This window comes from Eleutherodactylus coqui, chromosome 3, assembly GCF_035609145.1.
Source record: "Eleutherodactylus coqui strain aEleCoq1 chromosome 3, aEleCoq1.hap1, whole genome shotgun sequence".
NCBI lineage: Eukaryota > Metazoa > Chordata > Amphibia > Anura > Eleutherodactylidae > Eleutherodactylus > Eleutherodactylus coqui.
The window spans coordinates 9,660,761-9,678,542 of record NC_089839.1 but is presented as its reverse complement, the minus strand read 5'-3'; the positions used below and the strand labels follow the sequence as shown (position 1 = coordinate 9,678,542).

The 17,782-nt window shown below is 48.2% G+C and overlaps 1 protein-coding gene across 1 annotated transcript in view; it reads right to left on the bottom strand.

The window, feature by feature from the left end:
• Window positions 1-12,365: 12,365 nt before the first annotated feature.
• PPP1CB (protein phosphatase 1 catalytic subunit beta) overlaps window positions 12,366-17,782 on the bottom strand; it is a 33,936-nt gene continuing 28,519 nt past the window's right edge. Inside the window, exons 6-8 of the mRNA XM_066595103.1 lie at window positions 17,017-17,168; window positions 15,979-16,113; window positions 12,366-13,856 (exon numbers count right to left, since the gene is read on the bottom strand). Of these exons, the coding sequence (XP_066451200.1) occupies window positions 13,752-13,856; window positions 15,979-16,113; window positions 17,017-17,168 (392 nt within the window). The 3' untranslated portion in view covers window positions 12,366-13,751. The remainder of the gene's footprint in view (window positions 13,857-15,978; window positions 16,114-17,016; window positions 17,169-17,782) is intronic.

Here is a 17,782-nt window from a genome sequence, read left to right as displayed (position 1 = left end):
ATTGTGGGGATACAATACACCGCAGTAACCATTGTGGAGATACAATACATCGCAGTAACCATTGTGGGGATACAATACACCGCAGTAACCATTGTGGGGATAGAATACACCGCAGTAACCATTGTGGGGATACAATACACTGCAGTAACCATTGTGGGGATACAATACACCGCAGTAACCATTGTGGAGATACAATACATCACAGTAACCATTGTGGGGATACAATACATCGCAGTAACCATTGTGGGGATACAATACACCGCAGTAACCATTGTGGGGATACAATACACTGCAGTAACCATTGTGGGGATACAATACACTGCAGTAACCCTTGTGGGGATACAATACACCGCAGTAACCATTGTGGGGATACAATACATCGCAGTAACCATTGTGGAGATACAATACATCGCAGTAACCATTGTGGGGATACAATACATCGCAGTAACCATTGTGGGGATACAATACTCTGCAGTAACCATTGTGGGGATACAATACACTGCAGTAACCATTGTGGGGATACAATACACTGCAGTAACCATTGTGGGGATACAATACACTGCAGTAACCATTGTGGGGATACAATACACTGCAGTAACCATTGTGGGGAAACAATACACCGCAGTAACCATTGTGGAGATACAATACACTGCAGTAACCATTGTGGGGATACAATACATCGCAGTAACCATTGTGGGGATACAATACACTGCAGTAACCATTGTGGGGATACAATACACCGCAGTAACCATTGTGGAGATACAATACATCGCAGTAACCATTGTGGGGATACAATACACCGCAGTAACCATTGTGGGGATAGAATACACCGCAGTAACCATTGTGGGGATACAATACACCGCAGTAACCATTGTGGGGATACAATACACCGCAGTAACCATTGTGGGGATACAATACTCTGCAGTAACCATTGTGGGGATACAATACACTGCAGTAACCATTGTGGGGATACAACACACCGCAGTAACCATTGTGGGGATACAATACATCGCAGTAACCATTGTGGGGATACAATACACCGCAGTAACCATTGTGGGGATAAAATACATCGCAGTAACCATTGTGGGGATACAATACATCGCAGTAACCATTGTGGGGATACAATACACTGCAGTAACCATTGTGGGGATACAATACACCGCAGTAACCATTGTGGGGATACAATACACCGCAGTAACCATTGTGGGGATACAATACATCGCAGTAACCATTGTGGGGATACAATACATCGCAGTAACCATTGTGGGGATACAATACACCGCAGTAACCATTGTGGGGATACAATACACCGCAGTAACCATTGTGGGGATACAATACACCGCAGTAACCATTGTGGAGATACAATACACTGCAGTAACCATTGTGGGGATACAATACATCGCAGTAACCATTGTGGGGATACAATACACTGCAGTAACCATTGTGGGGATACAATACATCGCAGTAACCATTGTGGGGATACAATACACTGCAGTAACCATTGTGGAGATACAATACACTGCAGTAACCATTGTGGGGATACAATACATCGCAGTAACCATTGTGGAGATACAATACACTGCAGTAACCATTGTGGGGATACAATACACCGCAGTAACCATTGTGGGGATACAATACACTGCAGTAACCATTGTGGGGATACAATACACTGCAGTAACCATTGTGGGGATACAATACACTGCAGTAACCATTGTGGGGATACAATACATCGTAGTAACCATTGTGGGGATACAATACACTGCAGTAACCATTGTGGGGATACAATACACCGCAGTAACCATTGTGGAGATACAATACATCGCAGTAACCATTGTGGGGATAGAATACACCGCAGTAACCATTGTGGGGATAGAATACACCGCAGTAACCATTGTGGGGATACAATACACTGCAGTAACCATTGTGGGGATACAATACACCGCAGTAACCATTGTGGAGATACAATACATCGCAGTAACCATTGTGGGGATACAATACATCGCAGTAACCATTGTGGGGATACAATACACCGCAGTAACCATTGTGGGGATACAATACACTGCAGTAACCATTGTGGGGATACAATACACTGCAGTAACCATTGTGGGGATACAATACACCGCAGTAACCATTGTGGGGATACAATACATCGCAGTAACCATTGTGGAGATACAATACATCGCAGTAACCATTGTGGGGATACAATACACTGCAGTAACCATTGTGGGGATACAATACACCGCAGTAACCATTGTGGGAATACAATACATAGCAGTAACCATTGTGGGGATACAATACACCGCAGTAACCATTGTGGGGATACAATACATCGCAGTAACTATTGTGGGGATACAATACATCGCAGTAACCATTGTGGGGATAAAATACATCGCAGTAACCATTGTGGGGATAAAATACATCGCAGTAACCATTGTGGGGATAAAATACATCGCAGTAACCATTGTGGGGATACAATACACCGCAGTAACCATTGTGGGGATACAATACACCGCAGTAATCATTGTGGGGATACAATACACCGCAGTAATCATTGTGGGGATACAATACACCGCAGTAACCATTGTGGGGATACAATACACTGCAGTAACCATTGTGGGGATACAATACACTGCAGTAACCATTGTGGAGATACAATACACCGCAGTAACCATTGTGGGGATACAATACACCGCAGTAACCATTGTGGGGATACAACACACCGCAGTAACCATTGTGGGGATACAATACATCGCAGTAACCATTGTGGGGATACAATACACCGCAGTAACCATTGTGGGGATAAAATACATCGCAGTAACCATTGTGGGGATACAATACACCGCAGTAACCATTGTGGGGATACAATACACCGCAGTAACCATTGTGGGGATACAATACACCGCAGTAACCATTGTGGGGATACAATACACCGCAGTAACCATTGTGGGGATACAATACACCGCAGTAACCATTGTGGGGATAAAATACATCGCAGTAACCATTGTGGGGATACAATACATCGCAGTAACCATTGTGGGAATATAATACACTGCAGTAACCATTGTGGGGATACAATACATCGCAGTAACCATTGGGATAAAATACCAAATGTGTGGAAAGCACAAGGAACCAAATGGCTTGTAGTGGGATCCCGCAGCAGCTGAGGGGCGTCACATATATAATTTAGGCTAGTTTTACACGTCTGAGCGCGATGTCAGGTTGCGATATTGCGGTCGGGAATGTGCGATGTTCCCGCGGATGAGAGGCGGTTTTGTGGAAAGAAGCATCTCCGATCACTTCATCACCGTTGCGATCCTTCAGCCGCATTGGAGGATCGTCAAGTGTTTCCCATCGTTTTCAGTGGGATACCTCGCGTGCACGGCGCCATGTTTGAGCGTCGGCCATGCTTTTTCCAGGTAAATAATCGCTGCAGCTTGCGCTTTTCTCTCCCGTGATAGACAACGACAGGCGTTGCTTATATTAAAGACGCATCACATGTACAGCGCATGTTCGTGCGTTGTGATGCGGTAAATCGGAGGCTCCGTAGGGAAACGCGGGCGAGAAAACAGCAAAAGGCAGCGATGTACAAATGACGCAACATGACAGGAAACCGCGGATGGGAATGGCGTCAGTGAAAATGATGGATTTCTTAATTCTGCGTTTTCTCGCATTGCCCAAAAATCGCACAATTTTCTCGCCCGCGTGAAGGCGGCCCGAAGCGGATGTTACCCGCGGAAATGCTGCAGGCTCTCCTTGCAGACATCCGTTATGTGTGAACATTCCCCAAGGGGTTCTCCGATGTCGGTTGTATGCGGGTCGGTGCAGCCAATCACAGGCTTCAGTTGTGGTTCTGCTATGACTGCTAAAGCCTGTGATTGGCGGCGCGGTCACATGTACAAAGAGCGACGCATAGCTGGCTGCTTCCAGGGTCCGGAGCAGCGGGGATCGGGGCTCCAGCGCTGAACAGGAAGCAACTGAAGGAGGCGAATACGTTTTTTTTTCCGCGGCCGCAGATGTTTTTTTTTTTTTTAAGGAAATCCCTTTAACTGGTTTGAATGCAGATTTAATGGTGGAACGACCGAGGTTTCTCCATCTGTGCTGAAAGCCCCAAATTGATGGGAAACTTGCTCCCATTTCTTTAGTTTGCCGCTCATTTCAAAGCAAGAGCTTCCAGCGTTGGGTAAAATCGTGTACGTATGTGCGCCGCGTCACGTTCTGTCTTCAAGGGTTCATTCCCACTTAGCTGACCGCATCACTGCTGCCAGCAGATGGCGCCACATCCCTTCCGATAGCGTTTAGCTCAGACGCCATCTGTAGGTGAGCGGCCATAAAATCGCAGTCCAACATCCAGACTGAATTTCTGTCGGCACATTTTCCTTCGTTTTTAGCCTTTGCGCAGTTTGTGCAGTTTTTTTTATCGCAGGTTTCGATGTGGAATTTCAGAATTAAAGTGCGTGAAAACATTTTGCATCCAAGTTGAGCGTCGAGTAAGGAGGACGCCACGGAGTACATGGCTGCTACGGAAAAAATGACTTTGGGGTTAGGCTGCCTTCACACGGGCGAGAAAATCGTGCAGGATTTGTGCGTTGCGAGACACACGAGTCTCGAATAACATGAACCCCATCCTGTTGAATAGGGTCATACACATGAGCAATGTTTTCCCGTATGTCACCGCGATGTGATGAGGGAGACAAATGGCGGCATGTTCTATCCGTCTGCGTGCTCTCGCATCGCACCGCCCATTGTTTTCAATGTGGCCGGCTCCGTTGAGAACAATGGCAGAACTCCGCGCTCCTCAGCCGCAGCTCCTTCCCCGCAGTGATGGAGGCTGTTTTGAACGCCTCGCAACCCTGGGAAGCTCACAGGGCAGGGAGCGCGATACGGGGGCGGGATTCAAGGCCGCATATTGCGCTCGCCATTGTGAAGTTCGCCTTACGTCTACGTGCCGAAAAGATCAGCACCCATGTGGACTCCATTAAAAGTATTGGGACACGGATTTATCAGGGAATCCGCGTTAACGCCATTGAAAAAAAAAGGCTCCGTGAACGTAACCTTGAGGCCCTGTTCACACGCACGTTTATCACGACTATTTTGCTGCGCTAAACTGTCAGCCAAAAATCGCAACCATCCGACGCGTCGGATCCAAATGTAATTATTTAGATTGGTGATTTCCCGGCGCGTAAAATTGGCCGCTTGGAAAAGATGTCGCATACGCTGCGGATTCCAGCCGGCCACACAATCCCATAGAAGCCTATGGGAGCTGTCGGCAAGGGAGGGTGTGACTTCAACAGCAGCTCGGGCTGCTAGACCTTCTCCCACACTAAACTCCTTCTCCCCGGCCGATGGAATTCCAGGCTGCGGTGTGTCTATGCCGCTCCCGGTCCGTCTGAATAGGCGAGAAAATGCGAGGAGTAGCTGCGATTTGTTTTGTTCATTCAATTTTGGGCCGCGATGTGGGTGGCCAAAAATTGCAATGCCCCTGTGGGAGAGTCCTTATGCCTCATGTCCACGGGGTTAAAATAAGCAGCGTTTTTCCCGCACGCGGACCCGCGCCCCATAGGGATGCATTGGACACCCGCAGGTAGTTAAATACCTGCGGATGTCATTTTTCCCGTCAGGCGCGGATCCGCGTGCGGGAAAAAATCCGGACATGCTCCATTTTAGTGCGGGTCTCCCGCAGGCTTCTATTGTAGCCTATGAAAGCCGTCCAGATCCGCGGAACACCCGTACCATAATTAAAACTCACCTGTCCTGGACGCTGCAGGTCTCCCTTCCTTCCCGGACGGATCTTCTTTCTTCGGCCCGGTGAGTGTGCCCGGGGGAATGCGCGCGGCAAGCTGCCGGCGTGCCGAGCACATCCGCCAGGCTGAAGAAAGAAGATCCGGCCGGGAAGGAAGGAAGAACCGCAGCGTCCGGAGAGGTGAGTTTATTCTTATTTTTAGGCCTCATGTCCGCGGGGCAGGAGGGACCTGCTATGGATTCTCCATGAAGAATCGGCGCCGGGCCTGATTTTCCCCGTGGACATGAGGCCTAAGGACTTCTTGACACAACTGTGTTTGCGCATGCAACACCTGCGCATGCTAAACACAGAAAAAAACACCCATCGATCTCAGTGGGTTCGTTCTTATAAGCACGTCTTGCGCGCGGAGAAAAGTAGGACCGGCTCTATTTTGTGGAGTCAAGAGCCCATAGAGGTCTACAGGAGGTGCGCAAATACACAAGGGGGAGCGTGGAACGCGGCGCACAATGCAGGGAAGAGATACATCCGGACCTCATCACGGAAAGGGTTGTCAGGCGCCTGTGAATTGGCGCTGCATGCGCAAAAAGTGCAGTAATATGTACAGAGGAGAGCAATGTACCTCATCCAACCTCGTTCCTGCACAGATACGCTGCGGCGAGTGTGTTTGCGCCTACGGTCGTCTGACGGAGCCCTACGGCTGCATTTACATGGCAGAGCGCGATATCCTCCGACAGACATCACACTTGTAAAAAAGGAAATGACTCGTGTAAGGCCTCATTTCCATGGTGGTACCGAGCAAATACCGGGTCCGCTGGCAGAGACCGCGTATAGCTGCGAGTGTACTGCGAATGCCTGGGTATCGCACACGCACGGACATGCGCCCTAGGCCTTTACCTGCAGCTGTAGAACCTGGTCTATGAGCACCGGCTCCCTGCTGTAGGGCAGGTGGGGGCGCTGTGTACGCCGATCGTTTTGCAAGCTCCTTGGCGCCCTGCCCACCACAACGTAATCCTTTCCTGGTTTAGAAGAAAAATACCTAATTTGGTTCAGGCAACGAGAACGCAGCAATTAAATCCATGTAGAGCACAAATTAAAACAATTTCCCAAAATAGCGCGGCCGCGGTACGGTGAAGTAGAATCTAGATCTGTGCCAGGCAGATCTGTGCCAGGCAGGATGCCCCCTCCTAGAAAGGAGGCATGCTGCAGACTAAAAGTAGAGCAATCCTAGTCGGAGCACTTGACCTTCAGGCTGCACTGCGAGGACTTGTTCACACGGCGGATGCGGGTTTCGGTCGTGTAAATACGCCGAGTATGTACGCCCGTGAAAACTGCATTTGCCTGCGGGTTTTTGTGCGTGTAAATGCACTGCGTATTTGTGCACGCAAAAAAAGTATACAGAAGGGCCCATTAATGTGCTACGCAAATTTGCAAAATACGCAGGTTTCCTGCTTCCATAGCCTGTCGCGGTACGTAATACGCGCCAAGATGGAGCCTGACGATGATCAAACATTGTGTGAAAAAAACATTGAAATCAATGAGTTCCATCCGCTGATTATTACACGCGCAAAAATGGTGTGCGATACACCGCGCAAATATGGCCGTGTGAACGAACTCTGCCTCATGTTGCATGACATGAACTCGGTGTCACGCTTAAAGGGGTTTTCCCCTGAACTTCTACTGATGACCTTTCCTCAATAGTTGATCGGCTGTGGTCCGCTGATTGGGCGCCCGCTGTTAGTGCGGTAAAATACACTGGGGTTCGAGTGGAAGCTGCTGCCCCAACCTGTGTAATGACCGCAGCTTGTAATTGCAGTCTCATTGAAATCAGTGGGATCTGTGCCTGCTGTTACAAGCAGCGGCCACAACACAGGCCGTGGCAGCACCTTCCACACAGAACCCTGTGTGTAGCAGGGCTGACAGTGAGCGCTTGATCAGCTAGGATCTAGAGCGGGGGATCCCAGGCGATCAACTACTGATGACCTATCCTGAGGATGGCTCATCACTAGTTTGTCTGCATGGAAAACTCATTTATAACCATCTAACTGCAATTTGTGCGAAAGTTTTTGGACACATGCAATGGGGAGAGGCGGGATGGGGCGGGGCTAATTCTCAGAACTTAGCCCCACCCCCATCCCGCCTCCTTTCATTGCAAATAGTGCAGAGGGGTGGAGAGGAGGCAGGAGCTCAGTTCCTGCTCCTGGCTCTTCCATCCTCCCCCCAACCCCCCCCCTGCACATGAGGACGACGTATATCGGCTCAGCGTGAAAACCGAGCTGATATAAGTTTGTATGAATGCAGCCTAAGGAAGAGGATAATTACCTTAATACATCCCAGAATTGTGTTTGCCTTTTTGGCTGCTGCATCACATTGTTGACTCATGTTCAGGGCTCTTCTTACACGAGCATATATTAGCCCGCCGTTTTCACGATCGGCTAATATACACTGTGATCTAATGCATTAAGTTCCTATACAGCAGATCACATGGCTGTATTCCCACAAAGTAAAAGCGCCTGGTCGGCCAATATAGCGTCGGGCTGAAAAGATAGTTCCCGGAACGATCTTTGGCCCAGAATACGTCAGCCGCTGCATGGGCTTCTATGGGAGCCAATCACAGTGGTTGGAGAAGGGAGGTAGTTTAGCAGCGCGACTGCTAAACTCTCACTCTCTTCTCTCCTCCGGCTGATTGCAATGGGAGGGGGCGGGGCTAAGATCCACCCTGTCCCGCCCGCTACCATTGCTAGCTGCAGACAAGGAGTAGGACGGAGGTGGAGCTAAGCTCTACTCCCATCCCACTGCAATCAGCTCGAAGGGAGGAGAGAGGTGAGCCGGCAACAGCATGGCGGCCTCGGCGTATATGCATCGGAGCCCGTGCCGTCTGAATGGGCGCACAAATGTTAGATTTGTGTGCCCGTTCATGAGTTTTTACACCTCACATCATAGAGTATATCGGCCGGCCGTGAAACCGGCAGACAGTATACGCTCATGTGAAAGAGCCCTCAGTCTGTGATGTATTAGTATACCTAAGTCTTTTTCCCATGTGCTGCTGCTTAGCCCAATTCCTCCCATTCTGTATGTGCTTTTTCCATTGTTCTTGCCCAGATGTAGGACTTTGCATTTCTCCTTGTTAATCCCATTCTGTTAGTTGCTGCCCACTGTGCAAGCTTTTCTAGATCTTTTTGAATCCTCTCTCTTCCCTAGTGTTAGCTATCCCTCCTAGCTTTGTGACATCTGCAAATTTGATCAGTTTCCCATCAGTTCCCTCCTCCAGATCATTTATAACAATGTTGACCAACACTGGGCCTAGGACAGAGCCTTGTGGTACCCCACTTGATACATTCTTCCACTTGGATGTGCAGCCATTTATGACCCCTCTGAGTACGATCACTCAGCCAGTTGTGAATCCACCTAACAGTTGCCTTGTCATTCCCAGATTTGGTCATTTTTTCAATAAGTATGGTATGAGATACTTTGCCAAATGCTTTAGTAAAGTCAAGATATACTATATCCACCGCATTTCCCTCCCTGATCAACCCAGTTAGTGATTCTGCCATACAAGGAAATTAACTAGAGCCATCATGGCTTTGTTAAAAAAAAAAACAAAAAAAAAAACAAGTCATGCCAGACAAATCTAATTACTCCATTCTCATCCAAGTACTTGCATATGTGCTGTTTAATAATGTGTTCAAAGATCTTTCCTCTTATAGAAGTCAGGCTCACAGGCCTGTAGTTTCCTGGATCCACCATCCTTTTTTGAAGGGACATTTGCCCTTCTCCAATCTTCTGGGACTTCTCCTGTTCTCCAGGAATGTTCACAGATTACAGCTAGTGGTTCAGCTGCTTCCTTTAGTATCCTAGGATGTAATTTATCTGGACCGTGAGACTTTGATGTAAATTAGCTAAGTGTTCCCTCACCATCTCTCTGCTTACAGATAGCCTGTGTTCTTTTATTCCCCCAATAGCACAGGGAAGATCAGTTGATGTTATATTTACACGGGTAGGTGTGATATCAGTCCGAGAAACTGTCTGATAGCACACTTGTAAACACGCTTTTTCTTATAAAATAAGATATATTTTGGAAGAACACTCGATTTTAACACGTTTTGAAAAATCAAGTTTTTCTAACAAAAAACACAACTGTGTGCGATTTCAATGTAAATTCTTTTTTGCGCCCATAGACAACGATGGGAAATATTGCTCTAAAACAGGACATACCGTGATTTTTCAATCTCGCACTATAGGTGTGAGCAAAAAAAAAATAAAAAATCAGTGGGTTCATTTCATGTGCAAGTTGCATCCGTATTGCAGTTGGTCAGTATGTGCAAATCATTTGTGTAATACCTTCTTAAAGGGGATGTCTGGGAATAGTGTAAAATGTCTGCCAACACTTGAGCCTGTAGAAACAAGCGGTTGGGTGAGGAAATTCCTACCCAGACTAGAGGAGGATAGGGTGGACCTGCTGACGGAAGGGCATAGCCTAATGGTACACACAAGAGAGTTCATGTGCAGCACCGGACACCACCACCAGAGGTACATAGCGCTCAGAACCGTGCAGCATTAGGCTCCACCCCTTCCCTCACCAAGCTGCACATGACTTCTTGCTTCCACCTTCTGCACTGACAGCAGCTGCATGACGCTAATCCGGGACAACCCCTTTAAATAACTGAATGTGTTCACACGTGGGCAGGGACACAGCAACATTCTCTTAGGCCACGCAACGCACCACCGTAGATTCTGCACCCAAATCTTCAGGCTACAGGAGGATTTTTATGCAGGTTTAAAAAAAAAAAAAAAAAAAAAAAAAAAAAAAAAGAAAAGAAAAAAAGCTTAAACCCGGCACCAAAATTCGCAGCTTTTGCTGTGGAATTCCACAGCTGATGCTTTGGCCGCGTCTTTCCGGCATAATTCTGGTCCTTTATGGACTTTTAACAGAGGACAGAAGTGTTAGCGCAATTTGCAGTCAGGTGGAAAATTCAGCAGGTCTAACGAACAGATTTTGAGGTGGAATTACCAGCAGAAGCCAATGGAGAGATGGAAATCATCCCCCAAAAGCATTCATGTGTGAGAAAGCCGTATGGGCACCTGTACCAGGGTACATCAGCCACTGTTCCCGCATGACCCCTTGGACGAGCACCACGTCTTCCTCCCGTACAGCGACAGAACCCTCACACAGCCGACTTGTTGCAAAAATTTCTGCAACTGAAAATTGGTTCTGTGCAAATGGCGTTTTTGCAACACAATCCCGGATGTCTGCAAACCCCAGAGAGCCGAGCCAACTGCATAAACTGGGACAACGGCTTCCGTTACACCCAGAGAAGGGAAGGAGTCGCAGGTTTACATCTACGTAATTCCCAAGCGTCATGGAAGCCGTCCTGCAGAGTTAGCGGCATTAATCTTAGCTCGGCTGCACTATGAAACAGCAGAGTCAAGAACTTGTGATCTTCCACCTCAAGCACTCCGTCCCACCGGAGGGAGCAGCCCATCAGAGCGGCTTCTAGTAATCCCACCCCGACTATTAATAGGGTCTAGAGGCTGTTAGATTCCCTGGAGGGCAGATTGTAGTCCGGACACTTCGTTTAGGTTTACTAACTCCGTGTACAATCACTTGGAAGGCCCAAACGGCTGCATGCGAGCTGCGCCAGAGATGCTGGGGTGCAACTTGCATCAAACAGCACACAGATGCACATCTATATACTGCCCGAGGCGCGGGGGCGGTGGACATGGTCCTGTTCGGTTTTCATCCGCGATAAGGATCACAATAGGACATGCAGAGCAATGCAAATAGCCAAATTGGCTATGGTGGGTCTGTGTGCTGCCTGTGAAATGTGCAGACAAGATATAGACCCGTCTGAGTGGGGCCTAAAGTCTGACCAACATTTTAGCTTCAAATGAATCTACATAAAGTTGAGACTGAGTTCCATCCCGTATTATACTCCAGAGCTGCACTCACTATTCTGCTGGTGGAGTCACTGTGTACATACATTACTTATCCTGTACTGACCCTGAGTTACATCCTGTATTATACTCCACCAGCAGAATAGTGAGTGCAGCTCTGGAGTATAATACAGGATGTAACTCGGGATCAGTACAGGATAAGTAATGTATGTACACAGTGACTCCACCAGTAGAATAGTGAGTGCAGCTCTGGAGTATAATACAGGATGTCACTCGGGAGCAGTACAGGATAAGTAATGTATGTACACAGTGACTGCACCAGCAGAATAGTGAGTGCAGCTCTGGAGTATAATACAGGATGTAAGTCAGGATCAGTAATGTATGTACACAGTGACTCCACCAGCAGAATAGTGAGCGCAGCTCTGGGGTATATAATAAAGGATGTAACTCAGGATCAGTACAGGATATGTAGTGTACACAGTGACTCCACCAGCAGAATAGTGAGTGCAGCTCTGCAGTATCTGTTTACATACATTACTTCTACAATATGTAACTTAGGAGCAGTACAGGATTATACTTCAGAGCTGCACTCACTATTCTGTTGGCGATTTATTTTTTAAACACTTACTACTCTTCCAAACCCAATAATCCGGAATATCTGATAATACGGAACCATCTACTCTGCAGGACGTGGAAAGTCTTTTGCTGGAGCCCTCCGGACAGTAATGAGGCGTTTCTTGGTTTCTAATGACATTTTATTGAATTAAACGGAAAGAAAATAAAAACAAAAACAAAAATAAAGACGTAAAGCAGTTAGTAGATTGCTGTAAAGAATACAATGTACTATTGATAAGAGTGACTGCTGCTCGCAAATAAATTAAAGTGTCCACACGGCCTACACCCAGCGCAGGAGCCGCACTGCTCCCCAGCGAGCCGTACCCTAACAGTCGCAGTGCTCTCCCGATGCGTGTAGGCAACATGCACCCTTTAATCCTGAGGGGGGCGGTAGAGGGGGACGTAGCAGCACATACGAGTTTGCAAACTTGTCTCGAATGCAACGTTGCTCCAGACAATGCATCCAGAAGAAGTGCAAAGGCGGGATGTGCCGGCGGAACGCCGAAGGTGGTCTGTGTGCGAACCGACATTTATGCTATACATGCTGTAATAGATCGCAACAGAAACAGGTAAAACAGAGGGGAGATGTGGGAGGAGAGCGGGCGGACCACAGGTGCCCCGATACGCAGAATGTCAGTATCAAAAAACGGGGGGAAAAAAAGGAAACGTCTAATGAACGTTACGGGATGGATGCGCTGCGGTTACCGGCTCATTCTCTGAACGACGGGCGGTACACTTCATAAAGCAAGCTGTACACAAACCAGATGTACCAAGAAAAGTCATCTTTAATGTCAAAGCAGATTAGAACGGGGGAGAAAAAAAAGTGGTCGTGATGATGAAATGGGTGGGGGAGGGGCAAACAAAACCCCCAAAAAACAAAAACGCTGAAAAAGCGTGGAAAGCCGAAAATACCACAGGGCGCGCACACACAACGGGTGATGATTATTAGGTTTTGTTCTCAGAAGTCAGAATATACAACTAACGCTATAAAAAAAAATAAAAGCAGTGAAGTTTGAGAGACAAAAGGTAAAGTATAACCCCTTCAATGCCAGGCGGAGTGGGGCGGGGGAGGGGCTGGCGCCCTGGCTCTGGGAGTGGCAACAGAGAAACGTTGCACTGTAAAGTGTAAATTTAGCACGGTTGAAGTTCCTGCAGATCCGGCCGGCACTGAAAGGGTTAACGTGACAAAACACGCCGCTGCGGCGGTGGGACGTTGACAGCATGGCAGCGGTCTTTGCAGGGTCCTCGGTGGGTGGGTGGGTGGTGGGGAATAGCTGCATGGACCTCATTATGTGCATAATATACTCGGTTGTTTGGGTGGGGGGGATGAAGCGGACATAAAACTCTTTCTGGAATCCTTTTACCCGTCTCGTGAAGGTAAACGCGTGCGACATTTTTTTTTAAAAGGGGGTCAGAATGGCTGGGTGATGTTACAGTGCACACTTATTATAGGTGGAGTTCGTCTTGATGGAGGATCTGGCGTCTCGTCAGCGGGATATGCTCTTCACCTCTTCTTGGGAGGGTTGGCTGTCCGGGGGGGCGTCACGGGGCGCCCAGAGTTCAAGCCCCCATACTGATACTTTGCTTTCTTTTCTGAGGGTTTCAGGATCTGTTGGGGAAGAAGCGGCAGACAAAGTTACAGAACAGGATACCTTACAACACATCGGATATTTAAGGGCACAGAGCCCGGATGCCGTATTACAGCGACCCGCCAGTGCCGGAGCAGAGGGCTCTCCAGGGACCAGGGACCGTGCTGTGGTCTGCCGGCCGTCCTCTGGGACATCCTCCCTCGAAGCCGACGGTTCCTGATCCCAGTTTTCAGTCTTCCAAGATGGCTGCCACAATACTCTGACTACCCAATGCAAGCTGCATCAATAGTGTTACAATACTGCACTCGCTCCGACTGGCCAGCGCCCTTAGGTGATTAGCACGGGCCAAATTAGTGTTAAGTGCCTCGGACCACTGATGCAAAGTGTGCATTAAGTGATTAGATTTTGGCAGCCATCTTGGAAGATCAGAACCGGGACCCAGAACCGATGGATGTAAGGGCCAATGGAACAGAGGATAAACAGGTAATGTAATGCCCATCGGTCCCAGGACAAGATAGGGTTGCTTTAAAAGGGGTTGTAAACTATTGATGGTCTTAAGATAAGCCATCAATTGTAGATCGGAGGTGGTCGGCCACCCGGTAGCCTCACAGATCAGCTATTTGCAAGGCCAGTGCAATTCTACAGGAAGCAAATAGCTCTGCTGTCACTGCGGTGGCCATTCTTGGTATTGCATGCACCGAAGTAAATAGGAACTTTGTAATACCTATTCAGGCCACTGCAGTGAGAACGGAGCTTTCTGCATCTTGCAGAAGTCTGCTCAGTGCATCAGCTTACCAGTCCAGTGAACAGCTCATCAGCGGGGTCCCTGTCAGCAGACCTCCACTGATCTACTACTGATGACCTATCCCACAGATGATGGCCATCAATAATATACAATCCCCATAAGTTCCACCAAGTGGCTACACGGACGATTTGACACATTTTTCAGGCCGACAAAGGCCTTTGGTCTTCCATGTAGCGCAGCCCATTAGGCCCCGCCTCCAGAAGAGTGTAATAGGCTGCTGTCAGAACGCACTACGTAAACAACCAGTGTGCTATGCCAGCAATCAAATGACCGAATCTTCAATTAGCCTTGAGACAAAAAAAAATAAAATAAAAAATTATAAGTGCAAGAAAAGTTTACATTTAAAGAAAAATTCAATAAGGAAAAAAAATATATAAACATTTTCTCTCCACAAAGCCCTTTTTAAATGTCTAGGCATTACTGCGCCTGTAACAGCCCGGATAAAATAGTTATTTATCGCATGTGGTGAAGGATGAAAAAATAATTTTAAAAAGTAATGCCAGAATGTTCGCCCCCCCAAAAAACCCTCAAAAAAATACAAATCCCAAGTTTCCCCGAGTCACATCTCTCATATTGGAACCACTTGGGGGTAGAACTCTTCCTGCGAGACGCACGCCCTCAGAGCTAACGATGGTTCTGGGGTCTTCGGATTCAGCTGCTGCACTTTATTCTTTTCTCCATTACTCGGTTTGGCAGTAATTGTGCCGATCCACATAAAGGGATATTTTTACCAAAACCCAAAGCACAACGGTGGAATCCAGGAGGTTTTTCCCCAACCTCCTCCGCAAAAAAAAAAAAACAAAACAAAAAGTTCCCCCCATTACAACATACAGCTTGTTCCCCATCAGAGGCCCTCGGACGGGTGTGGCAGCGAGTCGTGGCTCTTGCCATTAGACAACGAAAATAGCTAGATCCTTCAGGAAAAATGTCCGCTGGTCACTAAGGGGTTAAGCATGTACATTGGTGTATAGTATATAGCCGTACAGCGGGCCGAATCTATATGAAAACCCTAGACATCTTTCACTGTAAAGCTCTTGATTTAAAGAAAAGAAACAAAAACAAACGAAAACGTGTAAAACCCTCGCAGAGCTCCGGCTTTCTAGTGATTGGTATAAAGCATCGTTTGTGCATCAGACGGGCGCGGAGCGGCACTCTTCTGGCCCACAAGAATGTCCGCAGACATGAGGGAGGTGAAGTCAGTCAGAGCCAAGTGCCTGCGGGTACCGAGGGCAATGCATTAATAAACCACAGTCAGCAGATGGCCAACCACGTGATCGAGCGGCCCGCACCGCGCACACAGGACTCGGACCCAGTCAGCGACCGAGGAGATGCATTACCTGGAAGGAGCACATCAGGGTTTCGTCCACGCTCATCATGCCGCCGGCATTATCAAACTCCCCGCAGTAATTTGGAGCAGAGAACAGGGTCACCAGCTGCCGCTTGGCAAAGAATTCATAACCATCCTCTACTACCTGCGGATACGAGCAAACGGGAGGCAGTCAGCAAGCAGGTCTGGAGGCAAACCAGGGTCAACAGCCACAGCAACTAAATCCTTGGATGAACTGTAAATAGTTGGACCATAACGTGTAACCGTATAGATATCCAGTGGTTACCCAGTTATAGCCAGCCCCCCCCCCCCCAATCCTGAAAATAAGACACAGCCTATTTGGGGCAAAAATAATATAAGAGTCTTATTTTTAGGGAAACACAAGCTAATAGAATATATTTTTTTTTTTGGAGGCGACGACACGTATTAATACAAGTGTCTAGGAAGGAGGAGACAGTCTGCTGACGCCACCTTTAAGGAGACTGTCACCATCTTTTTGCACTTGCTGATTGTAGCGATATGCATCTATGCAGTAGTTTAGGAGAAACTTACAGCAGTACATGTATAGGAGGACTACAGAAAGTAGTCCTGGATATTCATGAGCTGTAGGCTAGTCCCACCCACCCCGCCACTGATTGCCAGCAGTATGCCTATTACTGCGCAAGAGAGAACTGCCAACTATTGGCCGAGGGAGGGGTATGTGTGGCTAGCATGCAGCTTATGAATATGGAGGACTACAAGTAGTCCTTTATGCAAGTCTGTCCCATACTGCTGTACGATACATACAAATATACAAGTTAAGGAAACCCCACAACAAAGTCCACTTGGCTGTTTCCATAAGTCCTGCGCACCCTGATCAGCCAGGCAAGGGGCGGCGAGGACCAGAACTAGAGAAAGGTGCGCCCTGCATTGATCAGGATTTCCTGGTGCGGCCACCGGATAACCCGTGACAGTCCGAGATGCCAATCTCTTTATTAACTCGTGTGGCGAGAAGTCCGAGGCTTTACAACCCGGCAGCAGCGGGCTACGTCACACGCCGCGAACCTACCTGATGAGCCCGACATATCAGATCCAGGTCGTGTCGGTTCAAGAATTTGCTAACCACGTCTGCTCCAAAGGTGAAGGACACCCCACGGTCGTTCTCGCCCCAGCCTTGCACGTCTTTATCAGGATCTGACCACAGCAGGTCACAGAGCAAGCCTGTCGGAAGAAGAGGGGAAGATCGTCAGGATGAGACGCCTCATCTGCCCTGAGCGTTACGCAAAGGTCTTGAAAGGTCAGGTCAGTGGAAGAGAGGAGAAGTGTGTCAAGCCGTGTAATCCACACCCGTGTATGACCGGGGGGCGCGAGGACAAAGGCACTGACAGTAAGCCCTCAATCCCCAGTGACTAATCTGGCGCAGATCTCCATGTCCCAGCGCTGCAGCTCTACATCCTGGGGGCTGCTCACATCACGGTTACACACCTCCGGGTCTGCCATGACTAACGAATGTGAAGCGAAACTAGAATACACTGCAGTAAGTTATTACAGTGCATTATACCAGTTAGAGGATCGCAGAATCAAGTCCTTTCTAGAACATAGAAGGGGGAAAAATAAAAAAAGCGATGAAAATAAAACTTCAAATAGGAAAAAGTTATGGATTTTGAAACCCAAAGAATTACACCCCCCCCCCCCCTCCCCCAAACAACCACCGCCCAATCATTAAGTAAGGCCACGTGCAGATGGCCGGGTCGGATCCCGCTGCGAGGATCCAACCCGTGCCCCTGCAGTGACCAGTGCGGCTAACCTACTTCCGCGTCTGCGCCCACCCCGCG